General features: G+C 42.6%; 2 protein-coding genes across 2 annotated transcripts; both read right to left on the bottom strand.

Moving 5' to 3' along the window:
• On the bottom strand, nucleotides 1-1,824 carry LOC112901038 (zinc finger BED domain-containing protein RICESLEEPER 1-like). Its single transcript, XM_025969853.1, has 2 exons — nucleotides 430-1,824; nucleotides 1-229 (listed from the first exon to the last, which is right to left on the bottom strand). Exon 1 carries the CDS (start codon nucleotides 1,490-1,492, stop codon nucleotides 545-547), a length of 948 nt encoding a protein of 315 aa, XP_025825638.1. The 5' UTR covers nucleotides 1,493-1,824; the 3' UTR covers nucleotides 1-229; nucleotides 430-544.
• A 12,178-nt stretch (nucleotides 1,825-14,002) lies between these two features.
• LOC112900602 (putative B3 domain-containing protein Os04g0347400) lies at nucleotides 14,003-17,375 on the bottom strand. The gene is given in 9 exon segments (XM_025969447.1): nucleotides 14,003-14,245; nucleotides 14,681-14,904; nucleotides 15,002-15,239; nucleotides 15,491-15,693; nucleotides 15,808-16,096; nucleotides 16,714-16,796; nucleotides 16,951-17,059; nucleotides 17,061-17,243; nucleotides 17,328-17,375. Coding segments are annotated over 9 exon segments (1,620 nt in total).
• Nucleotides 17,376-18,358: the final 983 nt, after the last annotated feature.

Consider the following 18,358-nt stretch of genomic DNA (forward strand, 5'->3'; position numbering starts at 1 on the left):
AAAGAGGTAGACAGTACAAAATTTGTAAAGTTACTATCTTTGACATTCAATTTGGTCTGCATAAATTGCAGAATAAAGTACAGGGACAGCTGAAAAATCAGAAGATGTAAATTTTTCACACACTTTAAACCTCTTTATAGATACATATTTAGGTTAATGATCCAATATATGTTTAGGCTTCATCAGAGACTAGCTTTCTCCATGCATTAGGCATCATCCAAATCACATCCTACAGGGAAAAATATGGCCACAATATTAGCTGTCTGAAGAAACATTGGACAATTCAGCAACATCAGAGACTAGGATGTTCAATCATTTTAAGTAAACATAACATCAAGGATATGTTTTGTATCCTAAAATTAGCAGTTTGTATCATGAAAGCAAGGAACACAAAACAGAGACATCAACACAAACTTCAACGAAGATTACCTTATTGCAGTTTCATGTATTATCCTCACCCATTATCAAGTCATTGATAGATGACGTACTGAACTCTCTTTTTTTACCTCTGCCCTGAACCAGTCCTGGGTGCAGATGAGTGCTTCTACTGTCTCGGCAGTAAGCTGCTACGAAAATCGTTGATTATTTTTTTGCTGGTGCTGAAAGCTGATTCAGAGGCCACAGAAGATGCTGGAAAGGCCAATAGATCCCTTGCTATACATGCAAGAGTGGGATACTTGGCTGCATTGCCCATCCACCTCTTCAAGATGTCAAATTCTCCAAAACGCGGAACTGGATTCTCTTCCAAATATCTATCCAGTTCTGTTGTCATCTGTGACCGAAGATCATGGCTAAGCTGCCGATCCCAAGCTGCCCATGGATCAGTCTTCATGGAAGGCATTTCGTGATCGGTGGATCCCAAGTGGCCCATAGATGCTACATTTGGCTCTTTTCCTTTACAAGAATATGCTTGAAACAACTCACGAACTAGTTTTTCCACCCTATCAAATCTTTGCTTGGCTTTGGTTCCAAATGATTCACTGAAAAGGAAGTCTATGAATTTGAGCTTATACCTTGGGTCAAAGACAAATGGCACACAGAGTAATACATATGACTTGTTCCAATATTTGTTGAATTTCTTCTTCATTGCCTTTAACACCATGGCGATTTCAGCAACTTCAATCGAGGACTCTTGCTCCAAAGCTAACTTGATCTTCCACATTTCATGGAAATAGAGATTTGAAGTAGAATATTGGCTGCCAGAAACAATGTCTGTTGCATCCTTAAAGAATTGTAGCAGCCTACAAAGGATCGCAACCTTCTTCCACTCATGCGAAGACGGTGCATATGTGTACTTTTGATCCTCACTTTTCAACTTCTCAAAGGCTACCCTGAACTTCAATGCTGTTTGAAGCATCGACATCGTTGAGTTCCATCTTGTAACAACATCAAACCCTGGCTTGTTTTTACATGTAATTCCTTCTTGTTCAATTATTTCCTTTGAACATCTGTTTCCTAGATTGTGAGCCACAGATATGCTTAACACTTTCATGAATGTTCACAACAATCGATTCCACAACTCTAAGTCCATCCTTGACAATGAGATTTATGACATGTCCAGCACACCGATGGTGAAGTAACTCTCCTTGTGCTGGTAGAAATTTCATATCCACAAGATTGTGCCTCAACAAGTCAATCATTGTATTATTTGCTGCAGCATTATCAAGAGTTATCCCAAACAACTTATCTTCGATTGACCAATCTTGAATGCAGTTTTGGATATTGTTGAAAAGCTCAACTCCGGTGTGTGGTGTTTTAACATCAATGAACTTGATTATCCTTTTCTGCAACTTCCACTCAGCATCAATGAAGTGACAGGTTACAACAATGATAGGAGGTTGAATCCCGATCTTCCAGGAGGTACGGTAAACTTGATGGAGAACTCGACGTTGATGATCCAAGGCTCCGAACGAACAGAACCCCGCAATCACTACACCACTGCTCCGTTGGTTATCACCCGTGTCACACTAATGACCTTGCCACGAAGGCTTATTCCTACAAGTGCAATCAAGAACACAAGCAAGAACAGGAGATGCAATCAAACAGACTTGATTATAAGGTGGAGTCTCACAAACCGATGAACGGCGACACTATTCGGTGATAGATTGAATCTAAGCAAAACCCAAAATCCTAAAGTGGTGACGGCTACTGAATAAAAAGGAGTTAGGGGCGTGCAAGTCCCCTGGACGCAACCCTAACGGGCTTCAACACGGGCCAACGGCCCAACGGCCCAACAGACAGTGACACAGCACCCTGACAGATTCTGGACGCCCACTTGTGTCGACGATTCCTGTCGACTCAGGAGGAATTTTGAGGTGGGACTGGTGCTATTGGAAGCTCTATGAAATTCTGGTTCCAACCATATATAGAATGTCCAAATCCAACTCCGTATGTGGATAGGGCATCAGTTTTGGTGAAGTAAGATTCTAGAATCCGAGGTGGAGTCGAAGTCAAGTTGGGCATGGACTCCTCCTTGGTGTGAACGTCCTAACTCCTCCTCCTTGGCTCCTTGGCCTTCTCTAAGTCCTTGCTGGTCCTCTCCATTGTTCCTAATCAATAACACATGCATGGAACCAAGCGTAAGTTCTGAAAAACAATTGACAAGGTTAGAACGTACCTAGAGATCCAACTGTCACGCACGTGCTCTAGTGATCGGTTCTTGCAAAGTATGCAAAGGAGAGATGTCCTCATCATCCTCCCCCTCTTGAATTGAAGTCGTCCTTGACTCAAGCTCATCTTTCTCACCCAAGTATGGCTTCAAATCTAAAATGTGGAACTAACCCCAAACACGGAAGGCAACTCAAGTTTATATGCATTGTCATTTATCTTCTCAAGAACCTTAAAAGGTCCAGCGGCACGTGGCATGAGCTTGGACTTTCGCAAATCCAAAAACCTATCTTTTCTCAAATGAACCCACACCAAATCACCGAGTTCCAATTTTACCTCCTTCCTTCCTTTACTAGCAGCAATTCGATACTTTTTATTTTTTTTTAATTTGCAACTTAGTAGTTTCATGCAACTTAAGGATAAATTCAGAACGTTGTGTAACATCTAAGTTCATAATTCCAGAAGGTGGTAAAGGTAGCAAATCAATTGGAGCACGAGGATTGAAACCATATACTACCATAAACGGACTTAACTTGGTTGTGGAGTGAATAGATCTGTTATAGGCAAACTCAATATGTGGCAAATACTCCTCCCACAACCTCAAATTATCTTTCAAAATAGCCCGCAATATAGTAGACAAAGTACAATTAACTACCTCCGTTTGCCCATTAGTTTGTGGATGATAAGTAGTAGAAAACAACAATTTTGTTCCTAATTTATACCATAAGATTCTCCAAAAAAGGCTCAAAAACTTAGCATCCCTATCAGAAACAATAGTATTTGGTACACCATGCAAGCGCACAACCTCATTAAAGAACAAATCAACAACATGTGAAGCATTGTCGATCTTGTGACAGGGTATAAAATGTGCTATTTTAGAGAAATGATCAACAACCACAAAGACACTATCCCTCCCTCTCTTTGTTCTAGGAAATCTTAAAATAAAATCCATAGAAATATCTTCCCAAGGTGCACGAGGAACAGGAAGAGGCATATAAAGACCATGTGGATTAAGTTGAGACTTAGCTTTGTTGCATGTGGTGCAACGCGAGACATAGCGCTCCACATCACGTCGCATCCGTGGCCAAAAGAAGTGAGCGGCCAGCACATCCTTCATCTTATTAACACCAAAATGTCCCATCAAACCGCCGCCATGCGCCTCCTGCAACAGCAAAAGACGAACGGAGCTAGCTGGAACACACAGCTTGTTAGCACGGTAGAGAAGGCCTTTACGCAGCAGAAATTTTTGCCACGTTCTTCCCTCTCTACAATTCTCAAAAGCATCTTTGAAGTCCAAATCAGTAGCATATAATCCCTTTATGGTCTCTAAACTAAAGATTTTATGAGAAAGTTGGGATAGCATGGTATAACATCTAGATAAAGTATCGGCAATCATATTATCTTTCCCTTTCTTATGTTTAATGATGTAAGAAAATGACTCTATGAACTCAATCCATTTAGCATGACATTTATTTAGATTAGCTTGCCCTTTAAGGAACCTCAAAGATTCATGATCCGAATGTATGATAAATTCTTTAGACCACAGATAATGGTGCCAAGTTTATAAAACTCGCACTAAAACATAAAGTTTTTTGTCATATGTAGAATAATTCAGCGAAGGACCATGCAATTTTTTCACCAAAGAAAGCAACAGATTTACCTCCTTGTACGAGCACTCCTCCAATGCCAATCTCGCTTGCATCACACTCAAGCTCGAAGGTCTTCTCAAAATTAGAAAGTTGCAGCAATGGTGCTTGTGTGAGCTTCGATTTGAGAGCATAAAAGCTTGTTGTTGTGCTGGTCCCCATTGAAACGGCACTCCGTTCTTCATCAACCCGTGGAGAGGTGCTGCAATGGTGCTGAAATCCCGCACGAAACGCCAGTAAAAACCTGCAAGACCAAGAAAACTTCGAACCTGTGTGACCGTAGTTGGAAGTGGCCAGCTTGTGATGGCAACAATCTTTGCTTCATCCACCTTAATGCCCTGCGATATAACAACATAACCAAGAAAAGACACGCGATCGGTGCAAAAGGTGCCCTTTTCAAGGTTACCAAATAAACGTGCATCGCGCAAGATATTAAAAACAGCACGCAAATGTTCAAGATGTACCTCATATGACTTGCTGTAGACAAGGATATCATCAAAATGAACCACCGCAAATTTACCAATGAAAGCACGTAAAACCTCATTCATCAATCTCATGAAAGTGTTGGGCATATTAGTTAAACCAAAAGGCATGACTAACAATTCATAAAGACCAAATTTGGTTTTAAAGGCAGTTTTCCATTCATCCCCTAAAGCCATACGAATCTGATGATATCCACTACGTAAATTAATCTTGGAGAAAATAACAAAACTACTCAGCTCATCAAGCATGTGATCCAAACGAGGAATAGGATAACGATATCGAATGGTAATGTTATTGATGGCTCGACAATCATCACATATGCGCCAAGTGCCATCTTTCTTAGAAATCAAAAGAACAAGAACAGAACAAGGACTAAGGCTCTCACGAATGCACCCGCTGTCCAGAAGGTCCTGGACTTGTTGCTGAATTTCCTTAGTCTCGTCGAGGTTGGTCCTGTAGGCGGCACGGTTTGGCAAGCTCGCCCCTGGAATCAAATCAATCTTGTGCTCAATGCCTCGCACAAGTGGTAATCCGGGGGGTAACTCCGATGGAAAGACATCCATATACTCCTGCAAAAGGTTAGCAACAGCAGGTGGTAAAGCAATGGATGCGACCTCAATGGAATATAAAGCATGTTTGCACACTAAAGCATAACAAGGTCCAGTAGAGGCAGATAACTCATCAAGATCAGATTTAGTTGCAAACAAAACAGGATTGTTTAACTTAATAGGCTGCTGATTTTCAGAATTGAAAACACCCTTTTGTTTAGCATTATTATTTTTCTCATTCTCAAATTGCACAATTTCAGTGGGAGTCATTGGCAGCAATACAATTTTCTTGCCCTTATGCATGAGAGTATACTTATTAGATCTACCATAGTGAATAGCATCAGTATCAAACTCCCAAGGACGTCCCAACAAAAGAGAGCAAGCATCCATAGGCACCACATCAAAATCAGCAAAGTCATGGTAAGATCCAATTGAAAAATGTATCTTTGCTATTTTTGTTACCTTTACCTTACCTTTGTTGTTAAACTATAGAATGTGATAAGGATGTAGATGGTCCCGCGTGGTCAAGCCAAGCTTCTTGACTACCTCAACATTCACCAAATTGTTGCACCGTCAATGATTGTATGCACACGACAGTCCTTGATGATAAGAAACATGTTGAAAAGGTTGTGATGTTGGCGTTTGTCGTCCTCTCCCACCGTGGCACTCAAAGCTCGGTGCACAATTAAGGTCCTGTAGTTGTTGATTGCCGATGTACCAAGAACTTCCTTAGCACCATCATCGGAACCTGAAATGTTAGCTGCAATAATATTTTCATCTTCAATATCAGAAGCACTAGCATACCCACCGTCAGCAGTAGCAATGATGGTCCATTTGCTAGGGCAATCTCGCTGCATATGGCCAAATCCCTGGCAGCGATGGCACTTGATGTCGGATGTGCGACCAGTGGAAGTGTTAGCCTTTGCTGCAACACTAGGAGGCGTCTGGGACTTACTGCTATCTTGTCCCTTTGATGTTGAAGGTGCAGTGCTGCGTAAAACACCGGTGGAGGGAGGTGTGGCTGCACGTACGCTCGAGGAGGGCGCCGCTTTGGCTGGCGCCGGAAGCTGCCTTGGCGTGAAGGTGTTGTTCCACCGCTGCTGTTGGTGACCCTGCAGTTCTTTTTCTGCCAACATAGCAAGTTGAAACAAACGTTGTATAGAATGATATTCCTTATAATCAACTATGTTCTGGATCTGACGCCACAAGCCCCCATAAAACCTAACAATCTGATCTTCCTGATCCTCAATTACCCCACAATGAAGCATACCCTTCTGCAACTCTTGGTAGTACTCTTGGACAGACATGTCACCCTGATCAAAGCGTTGTAATTTCTTATGAAGATCACGTCTATATGATGGAGGAACAAACCTAGCGCGCATCTCTTCTTTTAACGCAATCCATGTCTGTGGGGCATTACGTGCAGTGACAAGTTCATTCCACTAAATCATAGCGAAATTTTTAAACTCACTAGTGGCTTGTCTAACTCTATGATGCTCAGGAACAAGATGGGAGCTAAATTTTTGTTCTACCATCATCTCCCAATCCAAGTAAGTCTCAGCATCATAAGATCCACAAAATGGTGGAATAGAAAACTTAATCTTAGCATAAGGATCATTATCTTGCTCAGGAGCATGAGGATGACGTCTACCATTACCTCCCATACCTTGACGATGACGTAGAAGGCGACGGCGCTGCTGTGCATCAACCTCGTCATCGTCGAACTCATCCTCTGTGTCGTTGTGGGCAAGGCCGTCGGCAACAGGGACGATGGGGGGTGGAGCATGGTGGGGAAAACGAGCCTCCACCCCGTCCAGCCATGCGGCAAGACCATCAACACTTGTATGAATTCTCTGAAAGGTGGTTGTTGTAGTGGTCTAGTACTTGTTGAAAGCGTCAGTCATCGTCCGCATCATGTCCTTTAGTTCCATATAGGACACACACTCAGTATCGTCTGGAAGTGTAGAAGGAGAGGTCTCGTCCATCGGCGCCTTTCCTGTCATGGTTAGAGCAAAACAGAAACAAAGGCAAAAGGTTGCGAATCCTACAACTGCACTCTCTGAAGTGGAAGTGGAAAACAAGCAGTAAGATGCGTCTTACCCCACTCTTACCAGTGTCTTACCAGCACTGCAGGTGGCAAACGGTGACTGGTATGACAACACGAAGAGAGTGGATGTGATTGCAAAGGGTAGCTGTTCTACTCGGGAGAAGGTGGAGCTTGGGAAGGCTCAAATGCAGTATATGTATGTGGCACACAAGTTAGTAACAGATAGCAATGCTGAATAAGTATCCAAAGAACTTGACCTAGTTGCTGGCCTAAAAATATATTAGAATAGTGGTAGCAGCAAGCAAGGAACAAGGATCAAAGATGATGAACAACAAAGGCAGAATCAGTAGGTATCCAGCAGCTCACACAGAAAATAACAATTTACCCCCCATTTTATCTTTTAGCACTAGTAGGAATCAAATTTTTGTTATTTTGCTTTTGTTTGTTTGATATTTTTTCTCAACTAGGGGCACAAGAGAAGAACAGCACCAAATATCAGCTCGGACCGATGAAAGATGTGATCGGTACAAATTCAGGAGCGTTTGGGAAAACTGGTGCTGGAACTTCGGAGCCCGAATCAAGTGCCTTCCTATTTTTTTTAATTTTTTTGAGAACACCGAACCCAGCATAGCGAGGGACTCATATGTGCAACTTTTCGAGGGCTTTCCGGGAAAAAAAAATTACCTTAATCGGAGTTTCAAGCGAAAAGTTATGTCCGTTTTAAAGAGGACCCTCCGAATTAGGTTTTGTGGTGGTGGAAACTGAATCGGATGCGAATTGGTGGATTGGTGGATGGAAATTTTTTTATAGATTGATTTGTTTTTTTGATGGCAGCGGATGGAAGAAACAAAACTGAGCTAACACAAATCTAAACCAGCAACTAAACTCAACCTAGGACATGAACTCAGAACTACGGACTCCGAAACTAAATTGTGCAAAAGGCTGAGCGAGGGTTGTAGGTCAAAACGAGTAAAATGTTTTTGGCTTTTTTGTGGACTATAGGATGGAAATAAAATAAATCTAAAGGCACACGAGTATACCTCACGGGCAACCCGATAACTGATACCACTTGATAGGAGGTTGAATCCCGATCTTCCGAGAGGTACGGTAAACTTGATTGGTGGAGAATTCGATGTTGATGATCCAAGACTCCGAACGAACAGAACCCCGCAATCACTACACCACTGCTCCGTTGGTTATCACCTGTGTCACACAAATGACCTCGCCACGAAGGCTTATCCCTGCAAGCGTAATCAAGAACACAAGCAAGAACAGGAGATGCAGTCAAACAGACTTGATTATGAGGTGGAGTCTCACAGACCGATGAACGGCAGCACTGTTCGATGACAGATTGAATCTAAGAAAAATCCAAAACCCTAAAGTGGTGATGGCTACTGAATAAAAAGGAGTTAGGGGCATGCAAGTTCCCTGGACGCAACTCTAACGGGCTTCAACACGGTACACGGGCCAACGGCCCAACAGACGGTGACACGGCACTCTGACAGATTCTGGACGCCCACTTGTGTCGACGATTCCTGTCAACTCAGAAGGAATTTTGTGTGGGATTGGTGCCATTGGAAGCTCTATAAAATTCTGGTTCCAACCATATATAGAATGTCCAAATCCGACTCCGTATGTGGATAGGGCGTCAGTTTTGGTGAAGTAAGGTTCTGGAATCCGAGGTGGAGTCGAAGTCGAGTTGGGCATGGACTCCTCCTTGGTGTGAACATCCTAGCTCCTCCTCCTTGACTCCTTGGCCTTCTCCAAGTTCTTGCTGGTACTCTTCATTGTTCCTAATCAATAACACATGCATGGAACCAAGCGTAAGTTCTAGAAAACAATTGACAAGGTTAGAACGTACCTAGAGATCTAACTGTCGCGCACATGATCTAGTGACCGGTTCTTGAATAGTATGCAAAGGAGAGATATCCTCATCTAACAATGTAACCCAATATCTGATTGCTAGTCCACATATCTGTAGTTAAAGAGAATCTAAAGTTTCCATTTTGCAATGTCTCCTTGAGTGCAACTTTCTTATGAAAGATTCTCATGCAGTCGTTCCTTGCTGTAGTCCTACATGGAACCTTGAACAGTGTATTTAGACTTGACACAAGCTTCTAAACCCATCATATTCTGTAACGAGGAATGGAAACCCATGCAAGGATATCATTCGCATAAGCTCATTTCGTGATACATCTGGATCATAACTCCAATCCTTCAAACGACTACCGCATGGAGACCTTAACGTAGAACTCAAGTCTTGCACAATCCTAAGATTTCTACTCCGTTTCTTACATCTTCTCAAATGGGTCAGAAGAGAACTTGTCCCCGCACCTTGTTTGGTAGCCATCAGAGTATCACAATGTTTGCACCTTCCTTGCACAACTACCCCATGTTCGATTACTGGTTCAAATTCTTTCCAACATTGGGATCTGAAATTTTTAGTTGCCCTTTCAATTGCTGCCCTGACAGATGGATCAGTCCCCTCAGATTGGTGAAGGCTATTGTCAACCTCAATATCACACATATCAATATCTTCATTGAAACCTATCAACAAAAGAGAGTAGATAATTGTTTTCTGGTCATCTATTGCAAGAAGAAAAAACATATACATTTGCATTGCAGGACTATCACAATTCAAAGGATATGCTACAGCCAGCAGCTTTTATATAAGTAATTGCTTGTACTCACCAACAGATGTTGTAGGTGAAGTGACAGCCTCCGGGGACCCCACACGGTATGAACAGCACCAAATATCAGCTCAGACCGATGAAAGATGTGATCGGTACAAATTCAGGAGCGTTTGGGAAAACTGGTGCTGGAACTTCGGAGCCCGAATCAAGTGCGTTCCTATTTTTTTAATTTTTTTTGAGAACACCGAACCCAGCATAGTGGGGGAATCATATGTGCAACTTTTCAAGGGCTTTCCGGGAAAAAAATTACCTTAATCGGAGTTCCAAGAGAAAAGTTATGCCCGTTTTAAAGAGGACCCTCCGAATTAGGTTTTGTGGTGGTGGAAACTGAATCGGATGCGAATTGGTGGATTGGTGGATGGAAAATTTTTTATAGATTGATTTGTTTTTTTGATGGCAGCGGATGGAAGAAACAAAACTGAGCTAACACAAATCTAAACCAGCAACTAAACTCAACCTAGGACATGAACTCAGAACTACGGACTCCGAAACTAAATTGTGCAAAAGGCTGAGCGAGGGTTGTAGGTCAAAACGAGTAAAATGTTTTTGGCTTTTTTGTGGACTATAGGACGGAAATAAAATAAATCTAAAGGCACACGAGTATACCTCACGGGCAACTCGATAACTGATACCACTTGATAGGAGGTTGAATCCCGATCTTCCGAGAGGTACGGTAAACTTGATTGGTGGAGAATTCGACGTTGATGATCCAAGACTCCGAATGAACAGAACCCCGCAATCACTATACCACTGCTCCGTTGGTTATCACCTGTGTCACACAAATGATCTCGCCACGAAGGCTTATCCCTGCAAGCGTAATCAAGAACACAAGCAAGAACAGGAGATGCAGTCAAACAGACTTGATTATGAGGTGGAGTCTCACAGACCGATGAACGGCAGCACTGTTCGATGACAGATTGAATCTAAGAAAAATCCAAAACCCTAAAGTGGTGATGGCTACTGAATAAAAAGGAGTTAGGGGCATGCAAGTTCCCTGGACGCAACTCTAACGGGCTTCAACACGGTACACGGGCCAACGGCCCAACAGACGGTGACACGGCACTCTGACAGATTCTGGACGCCCACTTGTGTCGACGATTCCTGTCAACTCAGAAGGAATTTTTAGGTGGTATTGGTGCCATTGGAAGCTCTATAAAATTCTGGTTCCAACTATATATAGAATGTCCAAATCCGACTCCGTATGTGGATAGGGCGTCAGTTTTGGTGAAGTAAGGTTCTGGAATCCGAGGTGGAGTCGAAGTCGAGTTGGGCATGGACTCCTCCTTGGTGTGAACATCCTAGCTCCTCCTCCTTGACTCCTTGGCCTTCTCCAAGTTCTTGCTGGTACTCTTCATTGTTCCTAATCAATAACACATGCATGGAACCAAGCGTAAGTTCTAGAAAACAATTGACAAGGTTAGAACGTACCTGGAGATCCAACTGTCGCGCACGTGATCTAGTGATCGGTTCTTGCATAGTATGCAAAGGAGAGATATTCTCATCAAACAATGTAACCCAATGTCTGATTGCTAGTCCACATATCTGTAGTTAAAGAGAATCTAAAGTTTCCATTTTGCAATGTCTCCTTGAGTGCAACTTTCTTATGAAAGATTCTCATGCAGTCGTTCCTTGCTGTAGTCCTACATGGAACCTTGAACAGTGTATTTAGACTTGACACAAAGCTTCTAAACCCATCATATTCTGTAACGAGGAATGGAAACCCATGCAAGGATATCATTCGCATAAGCTCATTTTGTGATACATCTGGATCATAACTCCAATCCTTCGAACGACTACCGCATGGAGACCTTAACGTAGAACTCAAGTCTTGCACAATCCTATGATTTCTACTCCGTTTCTTACATCTTCTCAAATGGGTCAGAAGAGAACTTGTCCCCGCACCTTGTTTGGTAGCCATCAGAGTATCACAATGTTTGCACCTTCCTTGCACAACTACCCCATGTTCGATTACTGGTTCAAATTCTTTCCAACATTGGGATCTGAAATTTTTAGTTGCCCTTTCAATTGCTGCCCTGACAGATGGATCAGTCCCCTCAGATTGGTGAAGGCTATTGTCAACCTCAATATCACACATATCAATATCTTCATTGAAACCTATCAACAAAAGAGAGTAGATAATTGTTTTCTGGTCATCTATTGCAACAAGAAAAAACATATACATTTGCATTGCAGGACTATCACAATTCAAAGGATATGCTACAGCCAGCAGCTTTTATATAAGTAATTGCTTGTACTCACCAACAGATGTTGTAGGTGAAGTGACAGCCTCCGGGGACCCCACACGGTATGCTGTGGCGAGATCAGGACTTTCACAATTGAACGCTAGTGCAGAGAAGCTTGAGGTAAAAAAAAATCATTGTTAGTGCAATAAAGAACCAACAATTTAAGCAAATAACAGCAGCAGCAATATATATTCATCAACAGATCCCAGAGGCCATTGTTTCTGAAAAAAGCGTTCAGAGAAATTGCAGAGACCACCCAGTACAAACTGGCTCACTTTGTATCAAAATATGCAGAAGTTCTGAAGACTCGAACAGAGAAATTTAAATTGATGTCACATGTTTATTAATGGCATAAAGCAATCTCAAATTTTCATATGAAGTTCACAAAATAATCTCTATGCTACTATTTTTTTTTGTTAACATTCAGCTTAGTGAACTCAAATGTTTTTTTCTTTATTCTTATAAGGTGATTGGATCTCTGTGGGTACTTGCAATAGTTGGAGATACTTGCAGATTCACCACATTGTTATATGTTGGTAAGTATCATTGAGAGTGGATGCTCCAAGGGATGCATCAGCAAGTGCACAGCACAGTACAAAGCATGCAAAAGAAAAAAAAAGATGTGATAGCCCTGGTATGTGATTGCCATCAGCAGCAGCAATATATATTCAGTACACATGTACATGAGGGTTAAGCCATCACTCAACACGTCGGGAGCAAAGCAAAACAGGAATAGTGGGTCGTAGTAACAGGTCAATCAAACATCAAGAAATTGCTATAGTAAAAGAAATATTTAGCATCTGAAGGAAAGGTTTGTGCAGATATCTCACCGGATCACCATGTGATGGGAGAGGGGCGGGATCCAAGCTTTGAGGGTTCTCATTGTAGCGGCGAGGTGATGGAGTTGGGGCTGAACCGTCTGGAGGCAATACCAATGGTGACGAAGGTCTGGCCATCGAGACTGCTGCAGGGAAGCTTCGCTCTTGCTGATGATGGGATCCAAGACCGAGAGGCAGGGATGCTGACTCCATCGCGGAGCTCTTGACAGTGGGTCTCCGTTTTGGTGGACAGGGACGATGAGGCGTGGCTGCGTAGGGAGGAGCAGCCAGCAGTGAGAGGCGGGGGAGGTGCGGAACGGTGCTGTCTCGAGGGGCGGCGCTGTGCCGAGGAAGGAGGAGAGTGCCGCCAGGTCGATCCTAGGGTTGATTGGGGTCAATCGGATCAGAACCCTACTGTCCCTCTTTTGTTTAGGGCCGAACCGCTTCCGCCCACCGGCTAAAACAAGGAGCGGATCGACTTCACAAGTAGATCGAACCGAACCCCTTGCAGATTAAACATATTATGTAAAATTCTTTCGTTTAGCGAAGAGGCCTTATATCAGACAAATGCTAAAAAATTAACATAAATGTTTCTTAGAATTATAGTCACTGAAAACTTTGGGTTCAAATATAGTCTTCGCGCATATGCATGGAAAGAAACGGATCTAGAATCAAAATAATCGGAATTGAAAACTAGCAAATAGTAGCTAGCAACGCACGATGACTTGCTCAACCCCCAAATGTGAATATGCATGAATGCTAAGAGAGCTCGAGTAAACATTATAGTGATAAGAGAGCCAAGCACTTGATCGCTCAAACCAATTTGCTAAAAAAAAACAAACTTGCTCCGTCCATGATAAGAGAACTTGAGTAACATCCAGTGACACTGATGGGCTGGTGTATTATTTGGTCCTTGCTTAGGCACGAGTGATAACGACATGCCACAGCGATATTTCGACAACATTAAAGGTGCAGATGTCCCCTACTTTGAGCTCATTCTCCTGGCTGAACTTCTTCCTGCCGGACCCAAGGAGGTAGCAACCATTCCTTTGCTTGGTACCACGAATCAGCCAAGACCTGGTGCTGTTGATTGAGGTCTTGAGTGTGATCATGCAGGGTTCCTGCAATTCGATTGCATCGCAGAATCCCTGCGCCAAAACCTGCAATAGTTGTAACGAAATGGGTTAGATAACTGATATCTCCCGTAAGTGATTGTCAGCGATCCATGAATATATCAGTGGATGAATACTGGCAGCTGATCAAACTCCTTTTCACATGTTGATAAAAAATCATTCAAGCACATATCATAGATGACAAATGTTATAGAAGTGCCAATTAAATACTATGCCAAACTAAGTACTACAATATACTGATTTGTATCCTCTGGTATGCATCTATCCTTAGCACATATCAAATATATGAGCTCATGATCAGATTCTCCAAAATAACATGCAAAGATTGTTAAAGAAAATATCAGAGGCCTTGACACATATATCTATAAGATGATTCATATTTTGATGACAACCGGTCGACTTTGTCGCAATCTGATTTTTCTATATGAACATGTAAATCTCATGATGATGCTTACAAGATGCTTATCTCATATAAATCTCAGAGGCCTTGATCTCCTTCTTTATCCAAGTTGGCGGGCCTATCTTATATGCGGACCTCGTGTACGATGATGCCTTGCTCAAATAAATCATGGAGCCTTGTGGCCTCAGTTGTTCTTCACTACCTAACCTTTGGTTGACGCTCTTGCGCTCCATACTGGAAGAACAAGGTGATTCCTTTTTCTTATCAATATCTATTGACGTTGATGCTCCATAAGAAAAAAGGAACATGTGTTCAGTGTTTAACTCACACAATCCCATATTAGGAGATCCCAAAATATCGGAAACGTATTTATGGATGCTTACAATGTGTAATGACGACATGCCACAACATGGTCTCGATGACATGGAAGGTGCACAGGTCACCTTTCTTCAGTCTGTTCTCCTCGCAGAAGCATTTCCAACCCTCTCCAAGAAGGTAGCAAACTTTTTTGTATGTGACACCGCGCACTTGCCATGACCTGGTGCTATCTATTGCAGTCTTGAGCGTGATTGTGCAGTCTCTCTGGAACCCAATTGAGTGGCAGAATTTCACTGGCAGAGACTGCAAGATTGTGATCAGATTGATTCCACAACTGATTTCATTAAGCATCAAAGATCATCTGCAGTGGATGAATACTAAATGCTAAGTAAATCTGAACTCATTTTTATGTGGGTTTGATGACATAAATTTGCACAAACGCATATGAAAAGATGATACAAAAGATATCGTTTCTGTTAAAGTGTTTCTTCAGAAATATTTAGTTATCCTGGTTAAGGCATAAGCGAGGCAAGTTGGTTTTGAGGAGTGCTTACAATAAGGCGCTCAAGCATGTAGGCTGTGATCTTCTTTTTTACCCAAGCTGGTGGCCCAATCTGATAGTCAAGTCCATTCAGTGGTGATGCATTGTTCAAAGATGTCACGGAGCTTTTTGACCTCTTCTCTTCGTCAGAACTTGCCCTCTCATTATCGGCCTTGCGTTTCTTAATGGGAGAAGGTGATTCCTGCTTTATACAATCTGTCAACAGTCGTTATAAACACATATATATTATTCCAAACCATATCCATTGTCCGTGGATTCAATATATAAAAAACTAGTACCAATATATAAAAAACTAGTTCTTTTTCTCACCTTGTTGAATGCTGGTGTTGTGATTTTTCAAATCTTTCTGGCATCCACTGATCTCGAAAACCTTGAATTTGAACACCATGTTCCCTTCATACCTCAAGAGCAAAACTTCGCCTTCAGATATTCCATGAAATGCCAGAAACTGTGACCAGACGCCTGCGAAGAACACGCCTGACTGATCATTCTGAAGCTTGATTCGCCAAAACTTGCCAAGGGGGCTGACAACGACAGCCATCTGTCGGTTCAGGCATTCTTCAGTGATATAATGTTTCACAAACCTTGCAGGGATCTTCTGCAATGGCCGCCATGTAAAATGTTCAGTGTTATTCATACATCAAAATCCAAAACATTCAACAAGATACATATGTTAGAATTTGCCAAAACTTAAATTAGCGGCACGATTATCCATAATCTTAACATAACCTAGTTCATGACAAATCAATCTAATGCGGAATAAACGGTAATCATTATACCAGCGTTAGCAGTAGCAGCAGCCATTTACGCCTGATCCGTAGACGAAGTAGGCGTTCTTGTCGGTGTAGGAGATGCAGCGGCGAATCGGCGTCCTCCGAGCGCCAACAAGAGTGCTTGGCCTTCCAAACCCCTCCAATGCCCTTAGCGATCAGACTAGCGGTGGCTAGGATTTTAGATTGAGATTAATTAGGTCATTTAGGTGCTAACCACGACCTTATGTTTATAGGCACTGTGGGGCTGGGGGCCAGCCTCTGGAAACAGGCCTAATGGGCCTGCTGATCACAGCCCATTAGGGTTTTATCATTAGATTTCTTTAATCACGTTTAGATGGTTTAAACGTTTCCTTAACAGTGAAGATCACAGTATCTTAATAGAAATTTATTTCCAACAACATATGGTGTGAGCAGAACAGGGTGTGCAGAACAGTTTGCAGACCATCTCCTCCATGGAGTCCTGCTGAATAATCGTGAGGAACCGTGGCTTACAGTAAACCCCTTTGCTGCTCCCGGATGTCATAACTGAAAATAATATGATATATAATTAGCAATCGTATAAACGGAAAAATGGTAGAATATGCTATTCACAATGATGTATAATTATGCTGTACATGAGAACCTGTACTGTGATGTGAGCATTTGGAATCCCATGGAACAGTCGTACAATTTTGTTTACCTGCAGTCGTAGCGGCGAACTCCTTGATGCAGAAGACGGTGTCGAAGGCCTTGACGGTGAGCACACCGCGGCCCTCGTGCCGGAGCACGACGAACCAGCCGACGCCGATCGATGCCGTGCGCGGCCAGGAAGTCCGCCCACCCGCGCCCCAGGAACTTGCCGTCGCCGTCGCGGCCGACGTCCACGCGCCACACCTTGCCGAACGGGCTGACCACGAGGGCCGTCGGCCCTGGCACCCCCGTCCCGCCACCGCTGGAAGCGTCGAAGCAGCCGGCGAGCTCGTCGGAGATGGGCTGCCGGATCAGTAGTGAGTTCAGATCGTCAGTGAAGCGTCTGCGTTTGAGCCCTTCGGCTATGGAGGGAGGCTGCGTGCTTACCAGCTTGTGAAAGGAAGGAGGCATCAGCACCTTGAGCTGCTTGATCATGGCGAGTTGGCGACGGTGGATGTAGACGACAGCTTGGTCTTGCGGAGTGTATCAGTGTCTGAATATATGAGTATATAGACTGTCGATCGAGCGAATCAAATTAAAATGAGGATCACGGACTAAACGACTCCTTTCCTTGTTAATTAGGTGATTAAATTCAGTGGTCGCCTGATTTGGCTATTATTGAGCAATTGTAAGTGGCAGCCGTCTCTGATTGTACAGGATCAATAGGTAATAATGTCGATTATTTTGTGGTAGTAAAGTACTGGATTTTCACTATTATTTCTACTAAAAGTAAATCAGGTAGCTAAAGAAAACAAAAGTATGAAATCTGCTACAAGTCTACAACACCAGAGGATTTTCTAGCATTCATATCATAAAAGCACCCAGTACAAAAGCAAAAGACATGCAGAAATAATGCAAACTCTCAGGGATCACGCTATAATATTCATATGGAAGAATTCATCATCTGCTATATTAGATGTAATATAATCTTAGGAAGGACTATATATCAGAAAGAAGAAACAGTTAAAAGAATAGATATGATATTAGGGGGTGTTTGGGAGCATTCTGATGTGGGCATGATAAGTATAAATATAGCCAAGAAGAACATATGGTGAGCTTGTTTCTATATGCACTCTTAATAATTATAAGAATGGTTTGCTATCTAATAATATTATTATGATTAGGAACAACAAAGAAGCTCAAGAAATAATAAAAGATAGGCACGGAGGAGGAAAAGACTAGCAAGGGTGTCCAAACCAAGTGTGAGACCCATGACATATCAAATTCGAGTCCAACTCGGAATTTTAGACCAGGCCAGCTTAAAAACGTCATCCAGGCTATATACACTACTAGAAAACACGCTAAAGATTCACCTCAAAAATACGGCCGTGAAGAAGACCCGATACTAATGCTAGTATTAGTACCGGATCTAGTTCATTCCGGTATTTTTGAGGTGGACCAAAGCCTATGGAGCCTTT

Source organism: Panicum hallii, chromosome 7, assembly GCF_002211085.1.
Source record: "Panicum hallii strain FIL2 chromosome 7, PHallii_v3.1, whole genome shotgun sequence".
Lineage (NCBI taxonomy): Eukaryota > Viridiplantae > Streptophyta > Magnoliopsida > Poales > Poaceae > Panicum > Panicum hallii.

Excerpts from the sequence above, each read along its gene's own strand:
- LOC112901038 (XM_025969853.1), bottom strand. The coding sequence starts at position 1,492 with ATGAAAGTGTTAAGCATATCTGTGGCTCACAATCTAGGAAACAGATGT.